This window comes from Lathamus discolor, chromosome 1 (assembly GCF_037157495.1).
Source record: "Lathamus discolor isolate bLatDis1 chromosome 1, bLatDis1.hap1, whole genome shotgun sequence".
Lineage (NCBI taxonomy): Eukaryota > Metazoa > Chordata > Aves > Psittaciformes > Psittacidae > Lathamus > Lathamus discolor.
Window position 1 is genome coordinate 110830343 of NC_088884.1, and position 24123 is coordinate 110854465.

At 42.4% G+C, this 24123-nt stretch overlaps 1 protein-coding gene across 6 annotated transcripts in view; it reads left to right on the top strand.

Annotated features, from left to right (window-relative positions):
• The window catches only part of LEF1 (lymphoid enhancer binding factor 1), a 69787-nt gene that overhangs the window by 44201 nt on the left and 1463 nt on the right, over positions 1 to 24123 (top strand). For 2 of the 6 annotated variants that reach the window (XM_065690462.1, XM_065690428.1), the window contains 6 exons: positions 961 to 1051; positions 3272 to 3355; positions 5244 to 5366; positions 6088 to 6250; positions 8480 to 8587; positions 12308 to 12356. In XM_065690462.1, the coding sequence (XP_065546534.1) occupies positions 961 to 1051; positions 3272 to 3355; positions 5244 to 5366; positions 6088 to 6250; positions 8480 to 8587; positions 12308 to 12356 (618 nt within the window). Of the gene's footprint in view, positions 1 to 960; positions 1052 to 3271; positions 3356 to 5243; positions 5367 to 6087; positions 6251 to 8479; positions 8588 to 12307; positions 12357 to 12995; positions 13037 to 20669; positions 20896 to 24123 lie in introns of all 6 variants that reach the window. The other 4 variants (XR_010615095.1, XM_065690435.1, XM_065690454.1 and 1 more) reach the window with 4 other exon arrangements.

Sequence of the window (24123 nt, forward strand, 5' to 3'; positions counted from 1 at the left end):
GTTACCACATAAATATTTAATGCCCTTTTAAAGCAGCTGATTTAACATGTGAAGTAGACTTAACAATTCCTTCTGCTTCATCCCCCTCTTCCCCAAACACATTTAAATAAACTGATGTCTTTCTGGCCTCTGCAACTGTAATTCCATGTCTCCTGGGGGCACAAGGTTTAGGTGAAGAATGGAGACCACAGACCCTTTTGGGACAAGGATTAGCTTTAATCTTGAGGTGATTCTTGCAGTTGTAGGACTCTGTGTTCTGGGGAATGTGAGCCGATGGATCATTCCTGATGGGACTCTCATTTTTCCATGAAATACTACCAACGCAAAACAGATTGACCTTGGAGCCCACAGGAGTCAACTTGATGAAGAGCTTAGTTGGAGCTGGAGTGACAATTGGAAGCCAAATGAATCATATCAAGTGTGACCATTATGGGCCTGAAAATGATTCTTAATTAACCACTGATCCTCCATGGTAGCAAGTTTCCAAAATCTGTGAATCCATAAGGGAACCCGTGAAAATGTACAAGTAGCAATTTACCTAATCTAATAGTTCTGCTGTGCTGCCTCTTTGACAACGCTTTATTTTCTTCTTGTTTCATGCTGTGTTAGAAGAGGTCTTCAGGATCCAGCTGCGTTTGGTGAATCCATTGAGAGGACAGTGTTGCTTAGCGCACTTTTCAGGAGATCTAAACTTGCACCAGTACTTGCCTGTGTATTTATTTCTTCCTTCCACTTTGTTTTTTCCACTATTTCACTTTAAACTGCAGTATTGTGTGCAAGTTATTTATTGTTTTAAAGGTGATACGGTTAGCCTTTTGCTTTTAACACTAACCAGGAAGGTGGTTAGTTCTCATCCAGAGCCCTAATTCTATCACAGCTTTGGCTGTGTTAGCTGTGAACTGTAGCTCACATGTAGTATTTTGAGGGGAAAGTCATTCATTCTTCTGTGCTCTTTAACAGGCATGTCCAGGCATCCTCCAGCTCCTGATCTCCCTACCTTCTATCCCTTGTCTCCAGGGGGGGTTGGACAGATAACACCACCTCTTGGCTGGTAAGATCTTTCAGCTTCTTTTCAGACAAAGGTGCATGTTCACACCATTTCCTGTTGTTGAATCAGTTGCAGCATTTACAAAATCAGAATGTTGCCGCAGTAAGAAATTATTATGTTATTTTAGTTGAAAAGATCAAAAAATGCCGATCTTTGAAATGAATTGAATCTGGTTTTCGCACACGTACAGAAATTGAAGTGTGTAGATTTCACTTTGAAGTCGATATATTTCTTATGGCTCAGATTTGTGGCTCTTGGCATTTGGAAAGATAGCAGAAAACACTTCTCAAGGAATTAAATGTGAATTTTTAATAAACAAAATTGCAATTACTGAGGGGAGGGGAGGTGAGAAAGAACTTTGAAGTGTGTGTGCGTGGGGAAATCCACCCAAATGGAGAACAAACTTCTGTAGTTGCTGCTTTTTACACTTTCTACATGGAGGGAAGCCTCTGTCATTGGGAGATTTTGCTGCTCTTGCTAATACTAGCACTCTCGGGTTCTCTCTCTGCCAGGGTGTCATTTTCCTTTAGGAGGAAACACATGGTATTTTCAGAGTAATTGATTTGGCAGGGTGCTTCACGTCTGCTTGGGGTAGAGAGGTACTTGTCTTCAGTGCTGCCAGAGCAGGGAATAAGGAAACTCTGCAACAACTTCAGTGCTTTTGAATCTGTACCGTGACTTGTCTGTGCCCAAGCGGTGCAGGAGGGGGGTATTTTTTGATGTGTTTATGGGAGGGGAACATGATCCAGGTGACGACAAGCACAGAAAGTAGAGAGCAGAAGACGATGAAATGCTGTATTGCTGGCAAACCTTTCAGGAAGTGCCTCATGCCTTTTTGGAGCAAATTATTATCAGAAACCAAACTAAAATATGGAAGTATCTGACCCTGTTTTTTAAAGTAATATTCCCCCCCACCGCCGTCCTCCCCATTCATTCATTGCTGCTCAGCTCAGTCTCCACCTCCACCACCAGGCAGCTCCTGGCAGGCATTTTCCAGATGTGGTCAGTCATTTCTTCTGAACGGCTTCTTGATACAGAGGCTGGGGGGACAGAAGAGGGAAAAGAAAAGGGAGACACAAGATCTGATGTTATAAGACACGTTCAGCAGGACATACCCACCGTCCCTTATGCTGTACAGCTTCCAGCTGCCTTCTGTGCAGTGGCACTGCTGAGACCTCCACTATTTTCTTTTACCTTTTTTTTTTCCCTTTCCCTTTAAGCGCTGCTCATTTCCAGTAATGTAATCCAAGTGTGAAACCTGTATCCTGAACCAATATCCCTTTTTTTTCCCCTTTGAAAGCTGATCTGCCAGTCAATATGTAACTGATTGAATAGGATTGATGTGTGCAGTGATCTTTCTGGGCTATTTCAGGTATTTGGGCTGAACTGGTATTTGTTTGCATTATCATATGCTGCTTCAGGGTGTTGATTGTAGTTGCGACCTGAACCATTGCTAACTGAAAGTAACCAAAATCCAGTGATGATGATAAAAATTAGAGTCCAAATGACAGGCTGGTGACAAAATATTCTGTATATGTAGGAGTATAAAGAAGGTAAGAATTTCACACAAGCTTCTGTTAATGGATTGCAGAGTTTGCTCTTGAAGTAAAGATGGACTTGTGCTGCTGTAGGCTTCTAGGTGATTGTGGTTGGGGTTTGTGTTTTGGCTTTGCTAATCAAATAAACTTCCACTTTCTTAGAAAAGCTGCCCACTTGTACTTGACTATAGCAGATGCAAATGGGAGAGTCCCAAGTTTTCAAAGGCTTGGAAAACCTTTTGAACAGTTCTATTAGCTTAATAATTCACAGTCTGGTGTTCTTGCACTGATCTACAGTAGAACTATTTGGAATAAGATACCTCTTTCCTAAGAGCTAGTTAACCAAATCTAATTCCAGTGGTTTTAAAACTAGGTGAGAGAGGGATAGAGACAGAGGAGTGTGCATGCGGGGGTGTGTGTGCACTTGTGCTTTGGGAGAGGAAGACTGGTTGTTTTGCTTTCCTCCCCAGTGGCAGCCTGGACTGGGAATCTTTCAAAAGCAAGGGAGAAAGTCCAAAGCATTCAAGTACTCATTATCTTTGAATACAGCAGAACTCCTGAAAGTTTTACCTATTACTATTTATTTGTGACTGGTAGTGAGTTCCCATCAAGTGCTTGTAACTCTAGAGTAACTATTGAATACCGTATCATATGATTGATGGGTTCCTTTCTTCTGTGACCTCAGGCAAGGTCAGCCTGTATATCCCATCTCGAGTGGATTCAGGCAGCCCTATCCATCCTCACTCTCAGTCGACCCTTCCATGTCCAGGTAGGTGTAGGAGGTGAATGACTGGGGAGTAACTGCTGGCATTAGAGGGCAAGTTGCTCTTCTGCTTGCATCTTGGTCTGCCTTTGCTTGCTTTTCAGTCAGCTAAAACTTTATGCATATATTTTTATTTAACTTATTTTGTGTATATACAGTTTGCCTGGATCCCACACTGGTCTCATTCAGCATTTTCTTGGCAGTCTCTGAAGTACTGCAATTAGGAGCACCAGTGAATTGTCAACAATTAATTGAGCTGTTTCACCTGAAATGAGTCGTTAGTTCGTCTCTAGATGTAACATACAGTGTGCATCCTTGAGTTTTGCTCATACAAGTATGCAACCAGGTGGATTGTCACTCTAGTCTGCGTTCTGTAGTTCTAATTTCAAAGTTGTTGGTAATTAGTCTTGAATCATTTAGGTATCTCTCCGTGTTGAAACTTGCTCGCAAGTGGGTGTTTCATAGCCCAAAGCCACTAATGGCAGGGGATGCCAGCACAGTGTGTTTGTACTGGTGTGTGAATCAGGCACTGTGTCTTTGTGTCTAAGTGCAAGCAAGCAATGCTAATTGAGACTTGGCCACAACACACTCCAGACCTCCTCTCCTCTGCTTTTTGCTTTTACTCTAAAGACAGCTTCTACATCCTGTGCTTGGTGTACACAAGGTTGCAATGTACCATTCTTGGGGTTTTTTTGTGTGTGACTTGTAGAAGACACATCCTCTTGCACGGGGATTTAAGACAAGCCACTTGATAAGTGATAGGTTCTCTTGCCTCTGTTCATGTGGGCTCCTTTGGTTTATTTCTGTTACTTCACTTCTTTACGGAGGAATGATAAGCATGTGCCTGTCAGGGTGATTGGGAAGAAAACCAGTTCTTTCTCCATGATAAAATACTTGCTTTGGTTCCTGGGCTTTGTGTTTGCTTTATTTTGGTGACACAAAGGAAAAGGGAAAAGGGACTAAGAAATTGAGAAAGGAGAGGCTGGATGCTATTCTTTAACCTGCACTCATTCAGCAAATCTTTGTAGTGCAAGCTTGCTTCTGATGTTAATGGTACTTTCCACCAAAATAAAATAAAACACAAAATGAAGCATGCAGGTTTTCTGCTGCACTTGACCTTGCAATGCTCAGCACCTGCAAAATCTGTCTCAGATAACCTCGAGGATGACCTGGGTTAGTTGGGTGAGATGACTGAGTTAGTGGTACTTTGGTTTTCTTTTTCATTTTCCTTCTTGTACAAAGGAAAGGAAGCTTAAATAGAACCTAAATAGACAAAAGTGTCTCCCTTCCATCCCCGCAGACGCAGGGGGAGATGCAGGATTTTTAAGATTAATTGTTATTTGAAGCATTTCAGGCAAGGATAGTGAGTTAGGTGAAGTGATGTTAAAACCTTTTGGCTTAACTACCTTGAAAAGTAGGAGATTCCTTAGAGAGCCACCAGGGACTTCTTGAAAAGGCTCCTCTTTCATTTTGTTTGTTTCTGCATGGCAGTTCCCTCCTTTGCCTTGGCTGGTGGTGGATATTTTAAAAATGTTTATATCTTGGTGTGGAAATACAGCTTTTGGTTAAGAAATGTGTATTTTTATTGCTAGTCAGTGCAACAGTACATCCATTAAACCTCTTGTTTGCATTGCTAAAACTGTTTGCCTGAAAGGTAATCAAATAACTTCTTTACAATCAAAACGTTGACTGATCTGTTTGTTTGTTTGTTTTTCTTCAATAAATGGGCTACAATGCACAAATCTTAGCCAAATATTTTTCGTGCTCTCTTGAAGAATTATCTCCCATTGCAAGCTCCGTAACGTTTGCATTCTTGGGGCACCCTGCTGCTGTCGTATGTGTTTGATGCCAGTCTTCAGTAGGGTTACAGACCTCCCTTTGTTTTCTCTTTTAGGTTTTCACATCACATGATTCCTGGTCCTCCAGGCCCTCACACAACTGGAATCCCTCACCCAGCTATTGTAACACCTCAAGTAAAACAAGAACATCTGCACAACGACAGTGAGCTAATGCATGTGTGAGTCTGCCTTTCTGCACTAGCCCTTAACCTATAAATGTTTAAGAACTAACTCTATCTGAAGAAGAGTCAAGGGTATATAATAAGGAAAAAAAGTGTCTTTCATGACCTCTTTGAATTTTGAATCTTCTGCAACTAAAGCAGGAGATATGGGCTACTCTTTGGGAAGAGTAATGAGACATGAAGCCATTTTCCATTTCAGTTCAGCACTTTTTTAGCTATTGGCAACAATCACCTTGATTCAGATGTAATCGCAGGCCTGTCTACCTGTGAATGTTGCTTGAGTATGAACTCACAAACTTCTGCTGGAAAAAGTCTTAACTAGTAAAAACCAGCCTTCTTGCTTAGTGTACTCGGAGGCAAAAAGCCTGAAAAAGAAGTGGATGAGGCACTATCCTCATGCCTATAGCAGTGGTCTTTTAGGGTACTATGGATGGCCTTTCAAAAAGAGAATTGAGACAAGTGATGGATTTGGAACAGATTCACAGCTCAAATGTTATTTGCCAGAGATTGACAACCTGACATATTTCCTGAGTGTTAAATTAAGTCAGTTCTCTGAAAAGATACGAAAGTGGATGGTACATGACCACTGAAATTCTCATTCTTACTACTTAAATGCTCCTGTAACCACAGGTTGGTAATTTTACACTAGGGTTTTCTAGGCTGAAGGTAAATGGATGCTTTTTTTCCCCTCCTTTCCCTTTCCCCCACCACGTTTTAGGAAGCCTCAGCATGAACAGAGAAAAGAACAAGAGCCAAAAAGACCTCATATTAAGAAACCTCTGAATGCTTTCATGTTGTACATGAAAGAAATGAGAGCGAACGTTGTAGCAGAGTGTACTCTGAAAGAAAGCGCAGCTATCAACCAGATTCTTGGCAGAAGGGTATGTACAGGAGGGGGTGTGTGTACTCACGTGTGCTGCTAATTTGTGTGTGTTTCCCTCTAGTTGGGTGCGATAGCTCACTTTCTGCTTGAGGTGCTAACTAATGTGCAACTATCAAATTAGCTATAGAAGATAAAACATGCAACTAAAATAAAAGCAGCATTAGCAACATCATCAAATTCATGTCTGTTCCACTCATGTTATGGTGTCAGCACCTCAGGCATGAAATATCCTTATTCACACATGGAAGGAGTATTCAAATCACCTTCTGGGTCCTCCCTGAGGCTGGTGTCCATCAGGGCATGAGGGCATCATTCAAAGACTAATGCTGGATGCCAGTGGACGTGGAACTCAAAAATGAATATAAGGTGGTTCAATTGTAAAGTCATGTAGGTTGGGAAGGACTTGTGGAGGTCGTTTAGTCCATCAGCTGCTCAAAGCAGGTCCAGTTACACCAGGTTGCTCAGGGACTTGTCTAATCAAGTTTTGTATGTCTCTAAAGTTACCAGCTGAGTACTGATGATCCCAGTACATGTCCCAGAGCCTTGCTGAGAGCCATTTGCTTCTGTGGCATTGTAGGCATGTTTTGTTCTTTGTATGCTCCGAGAAAGGTATGCAGGTCAACCCACAATTGCAGACTTCATGTGCACTGTCAGTGTTGTTCTTTCAAGGGAAAGCAGCAGAGGTAATGCCCACTTTGCCCTTGACTGTCCCAGAAATGCAAAAAGGGATAACTTTTGTACCAGTCTGAGTTTGAGTAGGGACTGTTTATCTCCATTTTGGTAACAAATCAAGCCCCAGTGCTCCCGCTTTTTCTGCAGCTTGGACTCCTCCTTTCAAGGTACTGTTCTCTGTGAAAGTACCTAAAATTCCACTGTTACTATGGTACAAACAATGCGCAAGTTATCCTCTATAATTGCTTGGGGATTAATTATGTTTGATGTTTGGTCATCCTGGTCACTATTTACACTCTGTCACTCCAGAGAAGGAACCTCTGTTCTCAAGAGCTGATGCTTTGCATTATGCTGAGCTCTCTGATAATATTTAATGTTGCTACCTTCCAGTTTTGGAATGCACATGTGGCGTTTGAGAGTTGTAAATAGGCTGAATTGCTGTGCTTTCAGTAACACATTGAACTTGCCAAGTCAAGACAGACAAGAGCTTTAGTTCAGATCTTCTGATGTGTAACAAAACGACATATTAAATCATACAAATGTGATCTGATTTGAAATCCTAATTCTGTAAATTATTCTTGCATGAGTGTCTTAATGATTTCACGTCTGTCTGGTTTTTGGGTTTGGTTTGGTTTGGGTTTTTTATAACATCTTCTTCTCCCCTGTCCTCCCATGCATGTTGTCAAAGTCAAACAAGAAGACACGTCGAATACTGCAGCAGTGGAACCTCATTCTAAATAGGTCTTTACTCTTTCTGGTTCAGGTCTGTGATAGGTATTTCAACAAGAACAAAATGATACAGTACTAACATAGCTGCTGTCTCTTCAAATGTGCAGGTTGTGAGGGGGTTTGGGGATTTCGATTTGGGGTTTTTTTTGAAGTACATAAAAGCAGGAAATTTACCCGTACTTGGCTACAAAGGTGAACTCGTGTAATTTGGAAAACTCCTGTTCTGTGGTTTCTATATCTTACAAACTTTTTGCAGTGCCATTTTCTTTTCCTCTATTACAACAGGAAGAAATCAAAAAAGCAGGTACCTTGAAGCTCCATACTTAGAGGTGTATTTTGAAACAGGAGCCTGCTGGTGCCTAGAAAGCCCTCTGCATTGGCATTGAAAACCCATGTGTAGCTGCTGCTTAAAACCAAGACAGCAAACCCTTCTATGGTGGGGAGTTTGCTGCCCTTTAAAAGCAGCACAAAACCTTTCTGTTTTGTCAGGAGCTAAGGGGGGAGGTGTGTGTTGGTTGTTTTCTGGTCGGGTGTTTTGGGGTTTTTTTTTGTTAAGTAGTGCTGGAAAAGCATGGTTCCATGAGCACATTATTTGGTGAGCCCTGTTTCCATAAATTAATTTTGTCTTGCTGAAGGCACTTGGCAGTTGCGGAGCTGACGAATGCCTGAAACTTGGTTAATAAACAGGGGTGCTTGCAGTTCTAATGAATTTCGTTTTTGCAGCAGGGAAGGACTGAATCAAAGTCACAGAAACACTTGCTCAGGTTGTCTGTTGGCTGGGTATGAGTTATTTCCTAGTCTACTGCTATGTTTATTTTATTTGCAGTGGCATGCTCTCTCCCGTGAAGAACAAGCGAAATATTATGAACTAGCTCGTAAAGAAAGGCAGCTACACATGCAGCTTTATCCAGGCTGGTCTGCAAGAGACAACTATGTAAGTTGAAAAAATTAACCTCCTTTACATAACTTTTTTCTTTCTTCTTTATCTCTTTAACTTGCGGAAAGTTCTGGATGTAGGGATGGTGAACAAACGTGTAACGTAAGTCTTACATGTGTTTGCATTTCAAGCATTCAGGAAACTTGGGATTTTACTGTTGTTGTTGAGATGCTTCTTATGGAGGTCATGTTTTCTGAAAGGGAAAAATAAACATGGAAAGTTGTGGGGGTTTTTCTAAGACAGTGGTCAGCACTGTCTGAAAGCTTAGGTTCTACTGTACATCTGTGAATTTTCCATAATTTTCTATTTGATCACTGGCTATCCAGAAATCTTTCTTAGGCCTGAGCAAAAAAGGCATCTCTGTCTTACAAGAGAACCAAAAACCCAGGGGTGTTAATGCAGGCTGAACTTTAGCTGAAAGTAGTTCAGAATGGTCCATCTCTGAAATAAAGCCCGTAAAATCTGTATAAATAAACTTTGTGCTAAATCCTGCTTTTATACTGTTTGGTGAAGCTAAAAAGTTTTCTTACAATTACTCTTATTTTGTAATTAAATCTCAAACAAGTGTTAATAGCATGCTGTACAGCTTGCAATGCACAATTACACAGTTGTGCTCACAATGAGCTGTCAGTATAGTCATATGTTAAGTTATGAAACTCAGACGCCACAGTCCTGAGAGTCTTATCCTAGCCTGAGATCTGGGCTCCTTTCTGTCCCCCCATCAGCTGTGGCATTATTTACTGTGGTAGGAAGTGCACATGCTATATCTGAGTCAGTTTTCCATCTGTACTAGGTAGTCAGTAGTTTTTCAGTACTTCCGTGATGTCTTGTGGATGTTAAAGATCGAGGTACCTAAATACAGTGTCAGTAGAAACTGTAGAAACTGGCACAGAAGACACTGTCACAGAAACTATGCAAATGCCTTGGCCTTGCTGACATCCGTGCCCAGTTTTGTAAGCACAGACACTACTGCAAACCCTAGCAGCTTGTTTCTGCCTGTTTTATACAGTCATCTTTTCTAGTAGATGAGCTGTCATGACCTTACACAGGTAGGGTTTATTTCCAGTAACCAGACCACGTCAACAGAGCTGTCTTGAAATACAGCTGGGAACAAATAGGGCCGTAATGATATACTCCTTGAAAAGGACGGGATTTCAATTGTCTTGAATGTACTCGCTGGAAAATCAAACCACTTTGGAGCCTTGTCTGCTCATGCTTACTGGACATCCGCCTTCAAGAATGTCCTGTGATGCTTGGTCGTGTTGACTCTGAGAACCCGAGGCATGTTGCCACAGCTTACAGCCATACAGCCTAAGCCGTGGACTGCAGTTTCTTAAATGCCTTGATAGACATTAGGAGTGTGTAAGGTGGCACGTATAAATGCTGTCTTTGATGTGCTTCCAACCTACATCCTGTGTGGAAGTATAGCTCTATACTTCTGTCCTACATGTTACAATGGAGAACTTCGCTACCTTCCTCTCGCAGTCCTCCTCTGCCTCTGCAGGAGTGCGCACCATTCTTGCAGTGGTGGCGAGTTGGTGATCATAATAGATCACAGTTTATCACAGAAACGTTTCCAAGTACATCACCTGTTGGGTTTTTTCCTTACTTTGTTTGCTTCAGTTTTTTCTCACTTTAGTAGTCAAAAAATGAAATTGCATTCATTCAGCACAGATACTACTGCAGTATTTTGAGAGCTGAAAGTGACTTAGGGGTGACTCTTCTGTTTTATGTGGCTGAATTTCACAAAACAGTGCAATTAAAACATATGTACTACTTGATTTTCTTTCTTCTGTTCTGGTGTGCCTGGTTATTCAGGATTTCAGAAATTGCAAGAAAATGTGACACATTGCTATTCAACTGTGGACAGTATCTGTGTGCTTTTTGTTATGTTTTGATTACTGATGCCCAAAGAAGTCCTGCAAAGTTGTGTGATAGTCATGAGAAGCACAGTGTTTTCATGATGTAATGGTGTCTCTGTGTGTTGGAGTTGTCAGAAACTTCCTCATTTGGAAACGCTGACAACTAGTTTTCAGCCCAGCCTTTTCCTTCTGTTCCTCTGCTTCTGGTATCTCATAGATGGATCTCAGATCAGCTTTCAGTATGTTTTGGCACTTAAAGTCAGCCTGCTGTAGGGAATAAAACACGGTTTTCTTTCCATGATTTTCCATGTTAACATCTGCATTAATGCACTTTCCTCTGTAAAGAAAGAAGTGTTGGTGCCTAAGTGATAAAGCATATAACTGTGAGTCTCCCAAAGCCCTTGAAATCTGCTTCCCAACATCTAGTCTTGGTCCTGTCTTTGGGAGCTCATTCACAAAGCATTGCTCAGCCTTGTTGCCAGCCTCAGGATAAATAAGGACAGGAGCTTGAGAATCAGGCAGGCACAGACTGTCAGAGCAGACTAGAGACTACTTAAATTCATCTGCCATAGCTTCACTGGAGCCCTTGCTTGGACAGCCCTTGCTGTCCTTCCATGAGCTCTGCAGTGGTTTGAGGTGGTTTCTCACATCATCTGCTGTCCATCCTGTTGCCTTGCAGAGCTAGCTAATGGAACAGCGTGTCCCCTCCACCTCAGCCCTTCCCATGCGTGGCTGCTGTGGGTGCCATGGTCTACACTGGGACGTGTGTTGGCAGCTGCCAGCTGTGCTGAGTGGAGTAACCTCTGGCTGGGGGGGCAGAAGGATGGACAGTGGGCTGCAGTCCCACTTACAGCAACTGCACCAAGGTTTGCCCAAGCTCACTTGTTAGAGCCTGTCCTGGCAGCTTGAAGGCTTCTGTAAAAAAATAAATGGATAAGACCTTTTTTTAACAAAACAAAACCAAGCAGAACCAAAGCTTTGCCTGACAACACAGGTCAATAAAGAGAAGGGACATGGAGGATATCAAAGTGGTAATTAGGGCAGTGCAAGATGGCTGAGGTTTAAAATTGTGGGTCTAAACTGACCTTTTGTTTCCTGAAAGACGCTGTGAACTGGGAGCTCTGGCCTTTTCCATAGATGGGGGTGCAGGAGAAGGCTGAGTGTGTGGGTTGGCGTGATGAGCCGGTGCCAGCACACTGGTGCCAGTGTGGTGTCAGAGAAAGCTGCCAGATGTCCGTTTCTGTCCTGCACCTCGGCCACATTAAGGGTGATCTGCTGTACAGCAGTCTGCTCTTTGCCTATTGCGCACCCATGTTCTCCTGGCACAGCCCCACAAGACTTGGCTGTTGTTAAGATACAAGCATTATCAGAACAGTTTTAGTTGGCTGGTTTGCACCCTGAGGACAATCATGGTTGTCATAGGTACTTTCAGCACCCCGTCTGCTGTTGCCATGTATGACAGTGTAAGTATCTGAATGTGTGAAGAGTACTTGTAAGAGCCATAAATTATGGTATCGACATATGTGTCATCAGATTATTAAGCGTGAGAAGCCTTTTAGATGCTTGTGGCTGCCAGCGTTAGTTGGAAAAACTGCCAGAAATTGCAATTCCATGTGGATATAAAAACATGTATTGCGTATGTATTTCTCCATAGATACTCAGACCAAAGCTTGTTACCACTGAAACACTTGGAAGGGGGTTAGAAAAGGTTTTAGCTACCTCGAAAACAACTGTTGTTTCTTCCTAACCCCTTTGTCAATGTGGAGATAGCTTTTTTTTCTATGCTATGAGGTGAGAAAGCAAGAAAAGAAAGTTATATGCACATAACAGTATGGTAAAATTTCCTATTTTTCAGGGAAAGAAAAAGAAGAGGAAGAGAGAAAAGTTGCAGGAATCAGCATCAGGTAGGCCATGGCCAGCTCTTACTTACCGTTCACCTCAGGTATATTTCAGAAACCAGGCTTGCGCTATCTAATATTTACATGCTTTTCTCCTAACACTTGCTTCTGATGGATGTTTTAAGATACTTCACTTTGAATGCAAGCTCTTGAAAATGCACACAATATGTCTCCTTTCCCTTATGCCTTTCTGTGCAGCTTCCTGATGGCATCAACATCTTTGGCTGAACTTGCGCGTCACTGTCCTGCTTTACCTTTGCTTTTCTCCTCAGTCAGTGTTGTATCATCCTTATACTTAACTATGTCTCAAATACTGTGTGGGATTATTGGACACTGGAAACTCAACACTGACCTTTTTGTAGCCACCGTATTTTTTATCGTTGTATTTTACAGTTCTGTGTACTCTGCTGCCTAGTAGGCTGGCTAAAAGCATCAGTGAGGTCTCCTCTTTGCCTGTAAAACATGTACAAAGAAACACCCTGTTTTCCCCAACAAAAATGGCTGGTATAAGAACCATAAAAACAAGCAAACAACAAAACCAAAACCACAAAAGAAAATCCATGTAATGCTGTAGCAAACAAACTTATTTGGAATGTGCAAAAACTCTGTAACAGAAATTTGTTAAAGGAAAACAATCTTCTACAGGTACAGGCCCCAGAATGACAGCTGCCTACATCTGAAGCATGGTAAGAACATCTCTAAAGCTTTCCTGATGATGAAACTGAATTGTGAAATAAGCTTTCTTATCAATTTTATGCAATAATATGGATTTAGCAAAAATTGCAGAAGTATCATATCCCAAAGCTGTTGTTACTTTGACTACTGATGGTTTTTATACCGGCTATCTATTAGGTATTCACCATTTCACTTCTTAACCTTCATACTGTCAAATTGACCATACCTCACTGACGTGCTGCAAGTCTGCCTGGGAAGCACAGGGATGGGTTTATCAAGCAGTGCAAACCCTCCCAGCCAGCAGACTGTCACAGTTTGCAAGAGCAGGTTAGACACTGGCTTTGAGTACATTTTGCGTGTTGACACCTACAAGATGCTGGCTGGCTGGGTACACTGATGAACTAACGAAACATCTGCTAAGAAAGTGGGACTGTATTTCAGTTACAGCAAGAATTTCTCCCTCAGCTGTACAGTGGTATTTCATGTGTGCAGGTTGGTTTGTTCTTGTTGTATTTCTAGAGTGTTTTCTCTCTTCACATTATATCATCTGCACCAAAGGTGGAATGAATAGTGATTACACATATCCAGTGACACCATCTAGTCTGCTTGTGAGTGCACACAGCACAGTGTGATCCTCATTTCATAGTGTTTGCACTGGAAGGCTGGTCCTTCTCTTCTTCTCAGTGTGATAATGTTCCCTAGTAGGAATGTCATTCACTTGACAGAATAGTTGCTTCCACACTGTCTAATTAACCCAGACTGCTCTTGGAACACCCCTGAGAATTCCAGGAATCATGGAAAAGAGGAACACTTACCAAAGTCACCAACAGAATTGGTCTCTTTATCCCCTCTGCCTTGTCTGGCTATATGATGCCTTTGGCACTCGGGGTGGTCAGCAAAGCAGCCTCCTGTTGCCCCTCTGCTCTGCTGGGACTTTCAGCTAGAAGACAAGTTAAGTTTGTTCTGTGCAGTGCGTCAGTGTCAGTGTGATTCAAGCATCTTCTGGAGTTATACCATTTTGCTGGTTAGTCTAAACTTGGTTGGGTTTAAGACTTCGTTTTTTCTTGAAAGCTGAAGTGAAAAGGTGAAATGCGTGCTCTGGTGTTTTTCTTCCCACTAAGCAAAAGGTTTCCAGGCAAGCCTGAGTCATGCTGATTGTAGATGGGGATAGCAGCATTTGGGTTCTGTAGCCTACACAACAAATGTAGCTGTAAAGTATCGTTACAGTGACTGCCATAGGTATTTAAGAAATACCTTGATTTTTATAACTGATGTTTCAGTTTAGTTACCCAGGCCCATAACTTGTATTTTTACCTTTGATGTCAACACAGTACTGGTAAGCAAAACACACATAATTTCATCTGAATTGATGCCAAGCGTTTGATTGGGATCAGAATACAACTATGGTTCACATGGCAGTTGAAAACCGGGGGATATTTGGTTTTTGGATACCTTACATTCTAAGGATGAACTCCTTTTGACAGAGCTTCTCTGTTTGCATTTTCCGTAGTAGAGGATGCGTGTTCTGTGCACATGGGTTTTCTCTTTCCCTTTTACCTCTACACCCCTCCCTCCTTCATTTCCTTCCTTTCTCCCCCTTAAGCTCTGAAGCAGTGTGGAAACTGTTGGTAATACCTGTCTCTGTCCTTGTGCAATTTGTAACACAGAGTATGAGAACAGTGGGTATATTCTTCCATTGGAGGGGAAGTGTGCTGTTGACTCCACATATGCACGTGTAGGCAGCCTCACTAAATGTCATGTGCCAAGTGAGTATTCTCCACTGTAGACATACAGATGTTGCTCTAGCTGGAAGTAAATGCACAGAATGATTTAGGGAACCTGAATCAGCCAGCCAGACTTCAAAGTAAACTTCTGAAGGTTAAGACTCTTGCCCTTTCCAAGCCTAATCCAAAGAATGTTTTGCCCACAAGCATAGTATCTTACCAGGCCCACAGCAGAGCTGCTGTAGTCTTTACTGGATGAAGATGATAAGTTTGGGAATGCCTTTCAGTGAGTGCCGCAAAGAGCTCTTGAAGACAGGAAAACACTAGCTTTCTTACTTGTACAGATGGTGCGAGGAAGAGGGGGAAGGAGGGTGGGAGGTCTGGGAAGGAGACAAGCGTTCTGTTATCTGAGAAGAATCAGAAATGAGTAGGTGGCAAGACCAAAGAAAGAATCTCGAGATCAGCACAAAGGAGATCAGCCAGGGCTGTAATTACGGTGATGTAAGTGAGAAGGATGAAATGGTGGGAGGGCTGTGTGGTGGGATGTTCAGAGGAAAGTAACGGAAGAGACATGCAAACAGAAATGATTTAAGATACTGTGAAAGTTTTGGGTGTGGGGCTTTTTTGTTGTGTTTTTTTTATGTCCATGAACACTTGAGCACATAACTGATTCTTAAGGTGAACCTCTCACCTGCTTTTTGGCTTGGCCATCATTTGACTAGTGATGAAGTGAAGGTGGTAGTGTTAAGTTGCCCGTCTTCGCAAGGTTGTACACAGCAGCTTCACTTCTTATGGCTGCACTGCTTAAGATTTAGCTGAGTTCCACAATCTCCTCCAGCTGGCTGAATGGCCAGTTTGTAAAACACTTTAATATTAGGGTGCTTTAGGAATACCATGACCTGGTGTTCCATTCTCTGCTGTATTACCCTGGGATACTCCAAGGCATGTCACCATTCTTTGAGAGTTGTGTAACTGTCCCCAAGCAGGATCTTGTTTTCAGTTGGCATGGCCTAATACAATGTTTGATATAACTTACTTGTTGCAAAAATAAGTCGTATTTATTCTCTCCTTTGAAACCAACCAAGAGTTGCATAAGACCTGATAATGCTAAAAATTACTTTGGGAGAAGCCTGGAGGGAAGGGTAGATGAGAAAAGCTAAGATTAAGGACAATGTAGAAATTGTCTGTTGTGCACCTTTCAGAAGGGTGGTGTTTTCTTATTACTTTAAGCACAGCCTTCTAGAGGTCTTGTAAACGGGAGCAGTTCTGTGTCAGAAGTGAAGATCTTTTACTTCCTATCCAGTTTGATTTTTGGAAGGGAAAAAAAGCTGATTTTTTTAGCATCCCATGAATATTTTTAAATCAGCAAGGAAATAGAAGGGCTTTCATTAGCATCCTAATTGTTCTACAACATGGAAATAGTTAACTTGCTGTGACTTGCTACGTACAGTTAACTGTAAAAGACACATCATCTGACATAGGGTAGGATGCAGTTGGGAAGTCCTCACAAGCTACATAATTTAACATTGTGTTTTGGCGTATCTTCAAGGGCTAAAAAGGGTGATAGAGAAGCTTAATGGACATTTGAAAACCTGTGAGATGTGTATTTGTGGCTTGCAAAATTCCATGACAACTGGCATTTAGATTAGCAAAGCTTTCACAATGAGAAAACTTTGACTAACACTGATTTACACCAGAAGTATTTAAAAGGATCAGATTAAGACTGTTTAACTTTAAACAATGAATTGTCTATAGAATGTTTCAAACATCCTACATGGAAACTAGAGTCAAATTTTGGTGGAGAAGTGATTTTTGGATAGTGTTGTTACGAACAATTTATGACTAGAATATCTTTATCTTATTACTTAGAAATAAAATGGAGTGAAGCTGTGAAAGCAGACTGTCAAGTGGACCAATCTACAGCCAGAATACTGTGGAAAAGAACCATCTGATGACTGTGGTCATGGTTGACCATGGGTTTCTGGCCAGCATCCTAGAAAGGAGATGCAAAGAGGATGTGGTACCTTGCTGTCTGAGGCACATGCTTTCTAACGTGGCTTGTCCAGTGCTCTTGATGTTGCTGGAGTAGTTGAAAACAAAACACTCCACCCTTTTACATACCCCTTGACTGCTCAGAAGCTTTAAGCAGAGCCCCTGAAGGATTTGTGCAGAATTTGGTGTGTAAGAGAATTTGTGGTGATAGTGGTGCAGAGACATATCCTGATTTGCTTCGAAACTTGTGTTTCCCGTGTGACCCATGTTTCTGTATTCCCAGTTTTCTCTATGTGTGGTGGTCTTCAGCGTAGTCAAGGGGGGCAGAAGGAACAGCAGAGAATTTGCTGGATTGAAACATTCAGATTGAATACTTGAGTTGACTTCAGCCTTTTTCAGATAGGCATTGAAATTTCCAAAGACAAGTTGTATAGCCCTCGGACAGATCCTCTTCTGCAACTTCATTCTTGCCACGATGAAAGATAGAAAACCTCCTCTCTTTCAGGCTGACATGAGGAAAAACGTCAGAAGAGCAAACATGAAGCACTGTTTGGGTGGCAGGTACAGAGGGGCACTGACACCTGCTGGGAGAGATGCGGCAGAGCAGACCGAGTTCCCCCTTTCCCCTTACCAACCTGATGGAGGACCCTGGTGAAGCGCAGGAAGGAAGGAAGGGTATAAAAGCTATTTTGGGTGCAATCACAGACCATAGGAGGGGTAAGGGTAAGTCAGGGTAGGGGCAAAGCATAGGTTTTCTAAATGAAAAAACAGCAGAATGCTTTCAGCTAGACAATTAGCACAGATATGGGATTAGAGAAACAAGAACGTTTTTTAAGTCTTTACAAAGCAGGGCTGTAGCATAGTCAGCTATGAAGCAGGCCTTTAGCATTTCATGTTTTAAACAGGCACTGACAAAGGGCAAAAGTAGATAATTCAGCAGGTGAATGTCTAGAACCTGTTTATTTTGTCAAAGATGCTCAAGTTGTAGATGCTGCCACAAAGTCAGAGATGCCTCATGGAGTTTGAACTCAGACACATTTACAAGTGATAAAAAAACCCCATACAGTGTCACTTCTAATGGGTTAGTAGTAGGCGGCTTGGGCTAGAATGAAGGAACAGTGGGACGACTATTGTTCTAACTCTTCCTGTGGGATAGGGTGGGGACAGGGAGTTGACGGCTGGTGCACCATTCTTCTGTGGATGAGAACGGTGTATTTTAGTGGATTTAGTAAACTCACCACTAGATTAAGACTTCTAAGGTCATGAGAAAAAACTCGAAACAAACTGTTTCATAAAGAGTAAGGTTTTGAAATGTGGCTTCATTCCCACTTGGAAGAAAACCTCGGCATTTTAGCGTTCATCTGAGGTCTGTATTGCATTTTCATTCTTCAGTGTATTTACATGAAAAACTTCAATATGAGAAAATGCTACTGCATTCCTGAACAGCTAGAGAGCAAGTTGTTATGACACCCACTGGCAAAGTCTTTCTTATTTTTTTCTGGAGACTAAGCTTGGTGAAATCTGTCCTCTAATTCAACAGAATTGTATTTAAATGCAATTCTGTCAAAGTTGAGCAAACTCTAGCACTGAGTTGTTTCTGTTGGACTCTGACTTGTAGAGATTATGATTGGATTGACAAGGTCTTCTGATATACGTGAATGCAAACCAGCCATCCTGAAGACAAAACCAACCAAACCAACCAAACTGAACCAAAAAGCCTAAATTTGGTGAAGCAAAAGTGACTGCTAATAGAGTGAACCTCTTATACCAGTCCAGTTCTTTAATTGTCTACTTGTAAGAGTTTTCATGCAAGTCTTGTTTCAAATCTTTGATCCTTTACCCACTTGTTAAGACTGTACCATATAAAGAGATTTGAACATGTGCAGTGTGGAAAGCTGTACAAGTAAGGAGGTGCACAGCAGAGCCAGCTGAAGCACCATTGCCTAGGGAATTACAAGTGAGGCTGACAGCCAGTTAGGATTTTAGTCTGACCTTTCAGGACACCAGCTTTCTGCTGCTAGTTCCAGCATTAGGAGCAAATGTTGGAAGCATTTGTGCAGAGAAGGTGCCATTGGCACTGGGGCATTGTGTGTGAGCAGGGTTACATGCAACTGAGGGAAATGGTACCAGTGATCTTCTCTCTGAATGAGTGTTCTTGCCACAGGTATCAGTAGAGTGCGAGCAGGGGGTAAGAAAGAGAACTAAGACAGCTTAACTGGGCAGAGAGACATCATTTCTGAAGTTGCTTCCTTGCAAAAGTAAGATAAGTTTCCTCATTAATACTAGTTTCATCAGAATTAACCTCGTTCATTTTGAGAACTCCTTATCCTTCATCTTGGGGATAGCTGACATTGCCTGAGGTAAAACGTTATTGCCAAAATACTGCGTATAATCGGTTCTATGGTGTGTGCGTTTGCCTTGACACTAGGTGAGACCATGTTTTGATGAATAGTTGGGTTTCTTCCGAAACGTGTGTCTTTTGAGATACCCAACAGGAGGCTTGTGTGTTTCAGACCAGTAGAGATTTTCTGCTGAGATGACTTAATTGCATCAAAGTGAATTTGATGTGTTTGAATTCTGTAGCTCTTCCTGTGTACTGCTGTCTTACATGGGTAGTGTTGCTCTGTGATGTCTGTGTGTAGAAGAGTTGATGAAGCTCAAGAAGATATTCAGGCTACAGCTGAATTACCTTTTGTTGCATGAAAGCAGCTATTTATTCCATGTATTAGAAGATTTAAATGTTGAGATTGCCTTTCAAAGTACAGCACAAATTCTAACTAACCTGTGTCAGAAAAGATGATCTACAAAGGAAACTTCACCTATGTTATTTCTTTCTTTTGAAAGAATTTTCACTTACTCCTTTACCCCTACCTCATGTCTTTTCTGTTGCAGCAGGTGAAAACTGAATTAGCAACTTCAGTGCCCCTAAAACTGATGCATCTTTGTAAGCAGCTCTCAGTCTATAAAAGAAATAATTTTTAAAATAGCCTTCTGAATATATATGCTATGCTGTGAGGATACAAAAAGGGGACAAGCCTATTTCTTCCACCCTTGCAGATCACTTTTAGTGTATTATTCCTCTTTAAGATGCTGCTAGACACGGCTGCCTAGAGGTAATGGGTTTTTTATTATAAACATGGAACCTCTCTCCCTTCCCACCCCCAACAGGAAAAACACGTCCTGGGTCTCCCAGCAGGATCATTTTAAAGATTGTAGCCCAGTGATAGAGCTGCTAGTTTCATGCTGCCTACACTGGGGGCCTTTGATAAGAGCCACACCTGCTTTGGCATCACTGACTTCAGCTGCACAAAGCAGGAGCCCTGAAATATCTGGGATCTGGGCGTTTCCCGTGCCAACACTAACGTGCTCTGGAAGAGGACTGTGCCTTATGGAAGAGGGGGCATTCCTGCTGTTCACTTAAGGCATCAAGCTTAGGCCAAACTAAGAGGTCATAATTTAGGACTCTAATTTAGGACTCCAGACTCCACGTATCAATGGAGAGGTATTTTCAGGGGTAAAAACTAAAACACTAGTGGATAGTTTGTTACTTGAGTCTCCATTCACAGTTAGTAGCAATGGGCTGAGGCTAACAGTAGCAAGGGAGGGGAGGGAGACCAGGAAAACCCAGAAAAACTTACTACTGCCATGGCTTCAATATGGCAGTATCTGTTACAGTGTTAGGGTACAATTCATCTAATTTCTTTGGCAACAAAGGCAGCTTAAAAGGTTTCCTCTGCTGCCTGCTGGTATCCAGCTCTTGCAGAGAGGGCTTTTTCCTGTCTCCCGTAGGTCTCTCCATCCATGTGCTCTAAAAGCTTGTTGGACCCTGCAGCAAATCGGATTACTAAAATGACTGGGGTTTTGTTGGGAGGTGGTTTTTTGTTTAGAAGCAACAAAGGTTGTGGAGTGTTTGTTTTTGTTTGCCCAGGACATTTCAAGGATCTGGTTTAGGCTAACCCCACAAACCATGGCACAGCTGGGCAGGAAGAGGAGCAGACTGCAGCGCCGGTATCTATCTGCTTGCGCCTGAAACTCTCTCCAGCTCTGCTGCTAAAGAAAATACAAAGGGGCTTCACAAACAGTGTGAACTTTCCTGATAAATAATGACCTGGTTTTGCTACCCAAGTTTCTGGAATATTGGATAAACCCTGGCAGTAAGTTGAACATGTTCATTATGGACTTCAAAAGAAAATGACAGTTTCAGCTACCGGGTCCCTGAATTTGCCATTTGTTTGAAGTACTGGATTAAAAGCCAGGTTTGGAGACTGACATTAAAAAGAAATAAATACATAAAACTGCCATTACTCTATGTAGCCTTTTTTTTTTTTTCACTTTCTCTTGCTTTCTGTGAAGGATTAGCTATCTCTTTTACTCTGTACTTACTACTGTACCAACCCAGACGCTCTTGACTTTCTTCCATAACTTCTTCCAAATAGCATGACCTGGATGAAGCTGCATAATCCTCTCCCTTGTTCTAGAAAAAAGGAGATGAGTTAAAGACTAGAGGAGAAGCACAAGGCCCTTGTGGACCCACCCTTCAATCCATCTCCTTCCCAAGTGTGGGGAGGACTTCTGATCCCCCTTTGATGCTCTTGCCCACAGCCATTGAGCCCAGACTTTTTAGGAGGCTTGTGTTTTACTGTAGTGACTCCCAAAATACAGTTTTATCACTTCAGTATTAAGGCTTTTCTTTTTACACTGAATTATTGTTGAATTTTATTTGTTTCCTGAGGTAGGCTTTTTTTCCCCCCCTTCTTCCTCCTGCAGTCAGATGTACACTGCAAATGGCACAGACAGTGCCTCCTATTGTGGCTCAGACTCAAGACTTCACATATGTAAAATGTGACTTGCAGCACTTTCTTTGAAGCCTAACCACAGCCAGGGAGCTGTAATTGCAGTCTTTGATTGTGCCGACTTCACTTGTGGATTGGGCTTTGCTAGGGCATGCCTTGCTTGGCCAGACTTCAGCTACAGCCCCCCAGTGAAGCCTTAGATGTGGGAAGTCTTCAGTCTCCTTAGCACATGCCTGTGGTTTCTTGAAAAGAATCCTGATTTGACCTGTTTTATATCTGTAAGGCAATACCATCATCATTCGTATTTTTTAGGTATTATTTGGTTTATCAGCAGTAGAAGCAATTTCCAGTGTGTAGTCTTAATGTGCAGCTGGGGAAAGGTTGGGTTCTAGATGCTGTTTTCACTATAGCTACTGTGTAATTTGCTGTACTGCAGTACTCACTTAGAAATACAAGCATCTGGGGCTTCACTGTGCCTGTCCCCTCACAGAATTCCAGTAGTATCTGCAGGCTTTTGGAGCAGGGTATAATCAAGCACCAAGCGGGGCTATGGAAAGGAGGCAAGCGCTGCAAAAGCTGCCTTTGGATCGAGAAACAAGTGATGGCTGCTGCTTGAAAAAGCTGAGGGCCAGAGCAAGGCCATGGCCGTTGTTTTAACCTCCTGACTTCAAAGACAGCTTGCTGGTAAGGGAAGGGGGGAGGAGGCAGGGAACCATCTCAACAGAAGAGCATTTCATTTCCTTCAGTGAAGTAGACATTCCTGGCTGCTAATGGGGAGTAGCTCTGAATCACATCGCTTGTATCAGACTGCTGTGAACTACTGGCCTGGCGCCTCAAGGCCATTCCTCAACAGGAAGCTGAATGTTTTCATGTAAGACTGAGAGGAAAACCTTCCCAGGAAGAGCAACCTGGACCAAACCTTTGAAAATCTGGGATGAAAAGGCACAGAATAAATATAAAGCTGCAGGGTGCTCTCCCCAGTGTTCCTGTGCTGTTTGCTTGGCCTCTCTTTCGTGCTCCTTGGAAAGGTAGAGCCCGTCACAGCTCTTTGATCCACACGTGTTACGGAGCACTGTGCTACTTTATGGAAAGGGAAAAAAAAAAAAGGCAGGAAGCTCAGAAGGCTTTTTTTAGTTGGGACTTGGGCTGGTTTTATGAGGAAATAGGAACTGAATTAGTCAATACAGACCACCTCTGTTGAAACCACTGGTTTGCCAGTGGACTTTCAGCTGTGATGTTTAAGAGGCCACAGTGGCTTTAAATGCCCTTCTGTGGCTACCAGCAGCAGGTGAAAATTATTCATTATGTATCAGGGATGGTGGCATTTTGGGGAGGGAAGTGTCCTTCAAATTAAAGCTATACATATGAATTTGTACTTGTTCCTTCTGCTCTAGTCTGCAGCCAAACCTCTTCAATGTCCTTAGCTTTCCACTAAAACAATGGTCATGTGGGTGGCCTCTAATGAAGAGTCAACTTAATTTAGTAAGATTTTGGGGCCTCAGCTTGTGCTCACTAAAATCAAAGGGTCCAGAATCAATTTTGGAGACTTTCTGTCCTCGAGTAGATTAGCCTGTGTAACTTCTTATTCAGGAGCTGTACTCAACCAGTACACTGGTTACACTCTTGCACAGAAGCTGCTGCAGATGGGAGGTGGGTGCCCAGTTATAAATGGTTTAAATACTGCTGCTGTAGTATATGCTGATTAATTCTGCTTGTGGCTCTTTCAGGCTCAAGCAGTCTATCTGTTAGTCTAACAGAAGTTTGACTCATGGTTTAAATCATTTCTTCATAAACTTGTTCTGTCTTGCTTTGTGTGATTCAGGGTGTTGGCAGCGTGTCTTTGTGTGACAAGGCATTTTGTGTTTCTTCTGGTGCAAGTTGACTCACCTTCCTCACTAGACCCCATTCTTGTGCTAGTTTGGGTCATTCGCAAAAGCTCGGCTCATTGAACCCTCTACTTGTTTGGCAGCTGAGTACTACACAGAGGTCTAGAGGTTAACGTAGATGTTTTGAGATACCAATAACCCTGAGACCATTACTGGAGAGCATGTGTCCGTCTGTGGAACACCGCCTGACTCATCAGACAGTCTTGGGTGGAGTCCCTGTTATAACCCAGTTGTCTGGGTCAGAAGGGCAGGGGTGATGGTTGAGTTAGCAGTTGTGCAAGTCAGCTGATGTAACCCACAGACTAGCGATGAAGAACTGTTCCTCTCTGGATGAGCAATACCTATTAGGCTTGCCCTGTTGACCTTTTCATATGCTGTAAGAACATAAATCCTTCCAAGATGCTAGTGAACTTCACTGCTAGGTAAGAGACCCATGGCTCTTACACAACGGGGAGATGTTCCCTACCCCGCTGAAGAGCAGAAAGACTCCTCCCCGGTCGTGTGGACACATGGCAGGGTCAGTGCTCACATAAGCCTCACCCACCACACTCCTCTAACCAGCTGCTTACAGAAGACAGCATTTCCTCAGGGAGCAGAGCTTGAGGCTCTGAAGTAGAGGTTTAATTGACCTCAATCACTGAGGATGTCTGGTTTTGTAACAGATATCTGGGTCACATGTTGTAGATAAATTAACTCCACTACA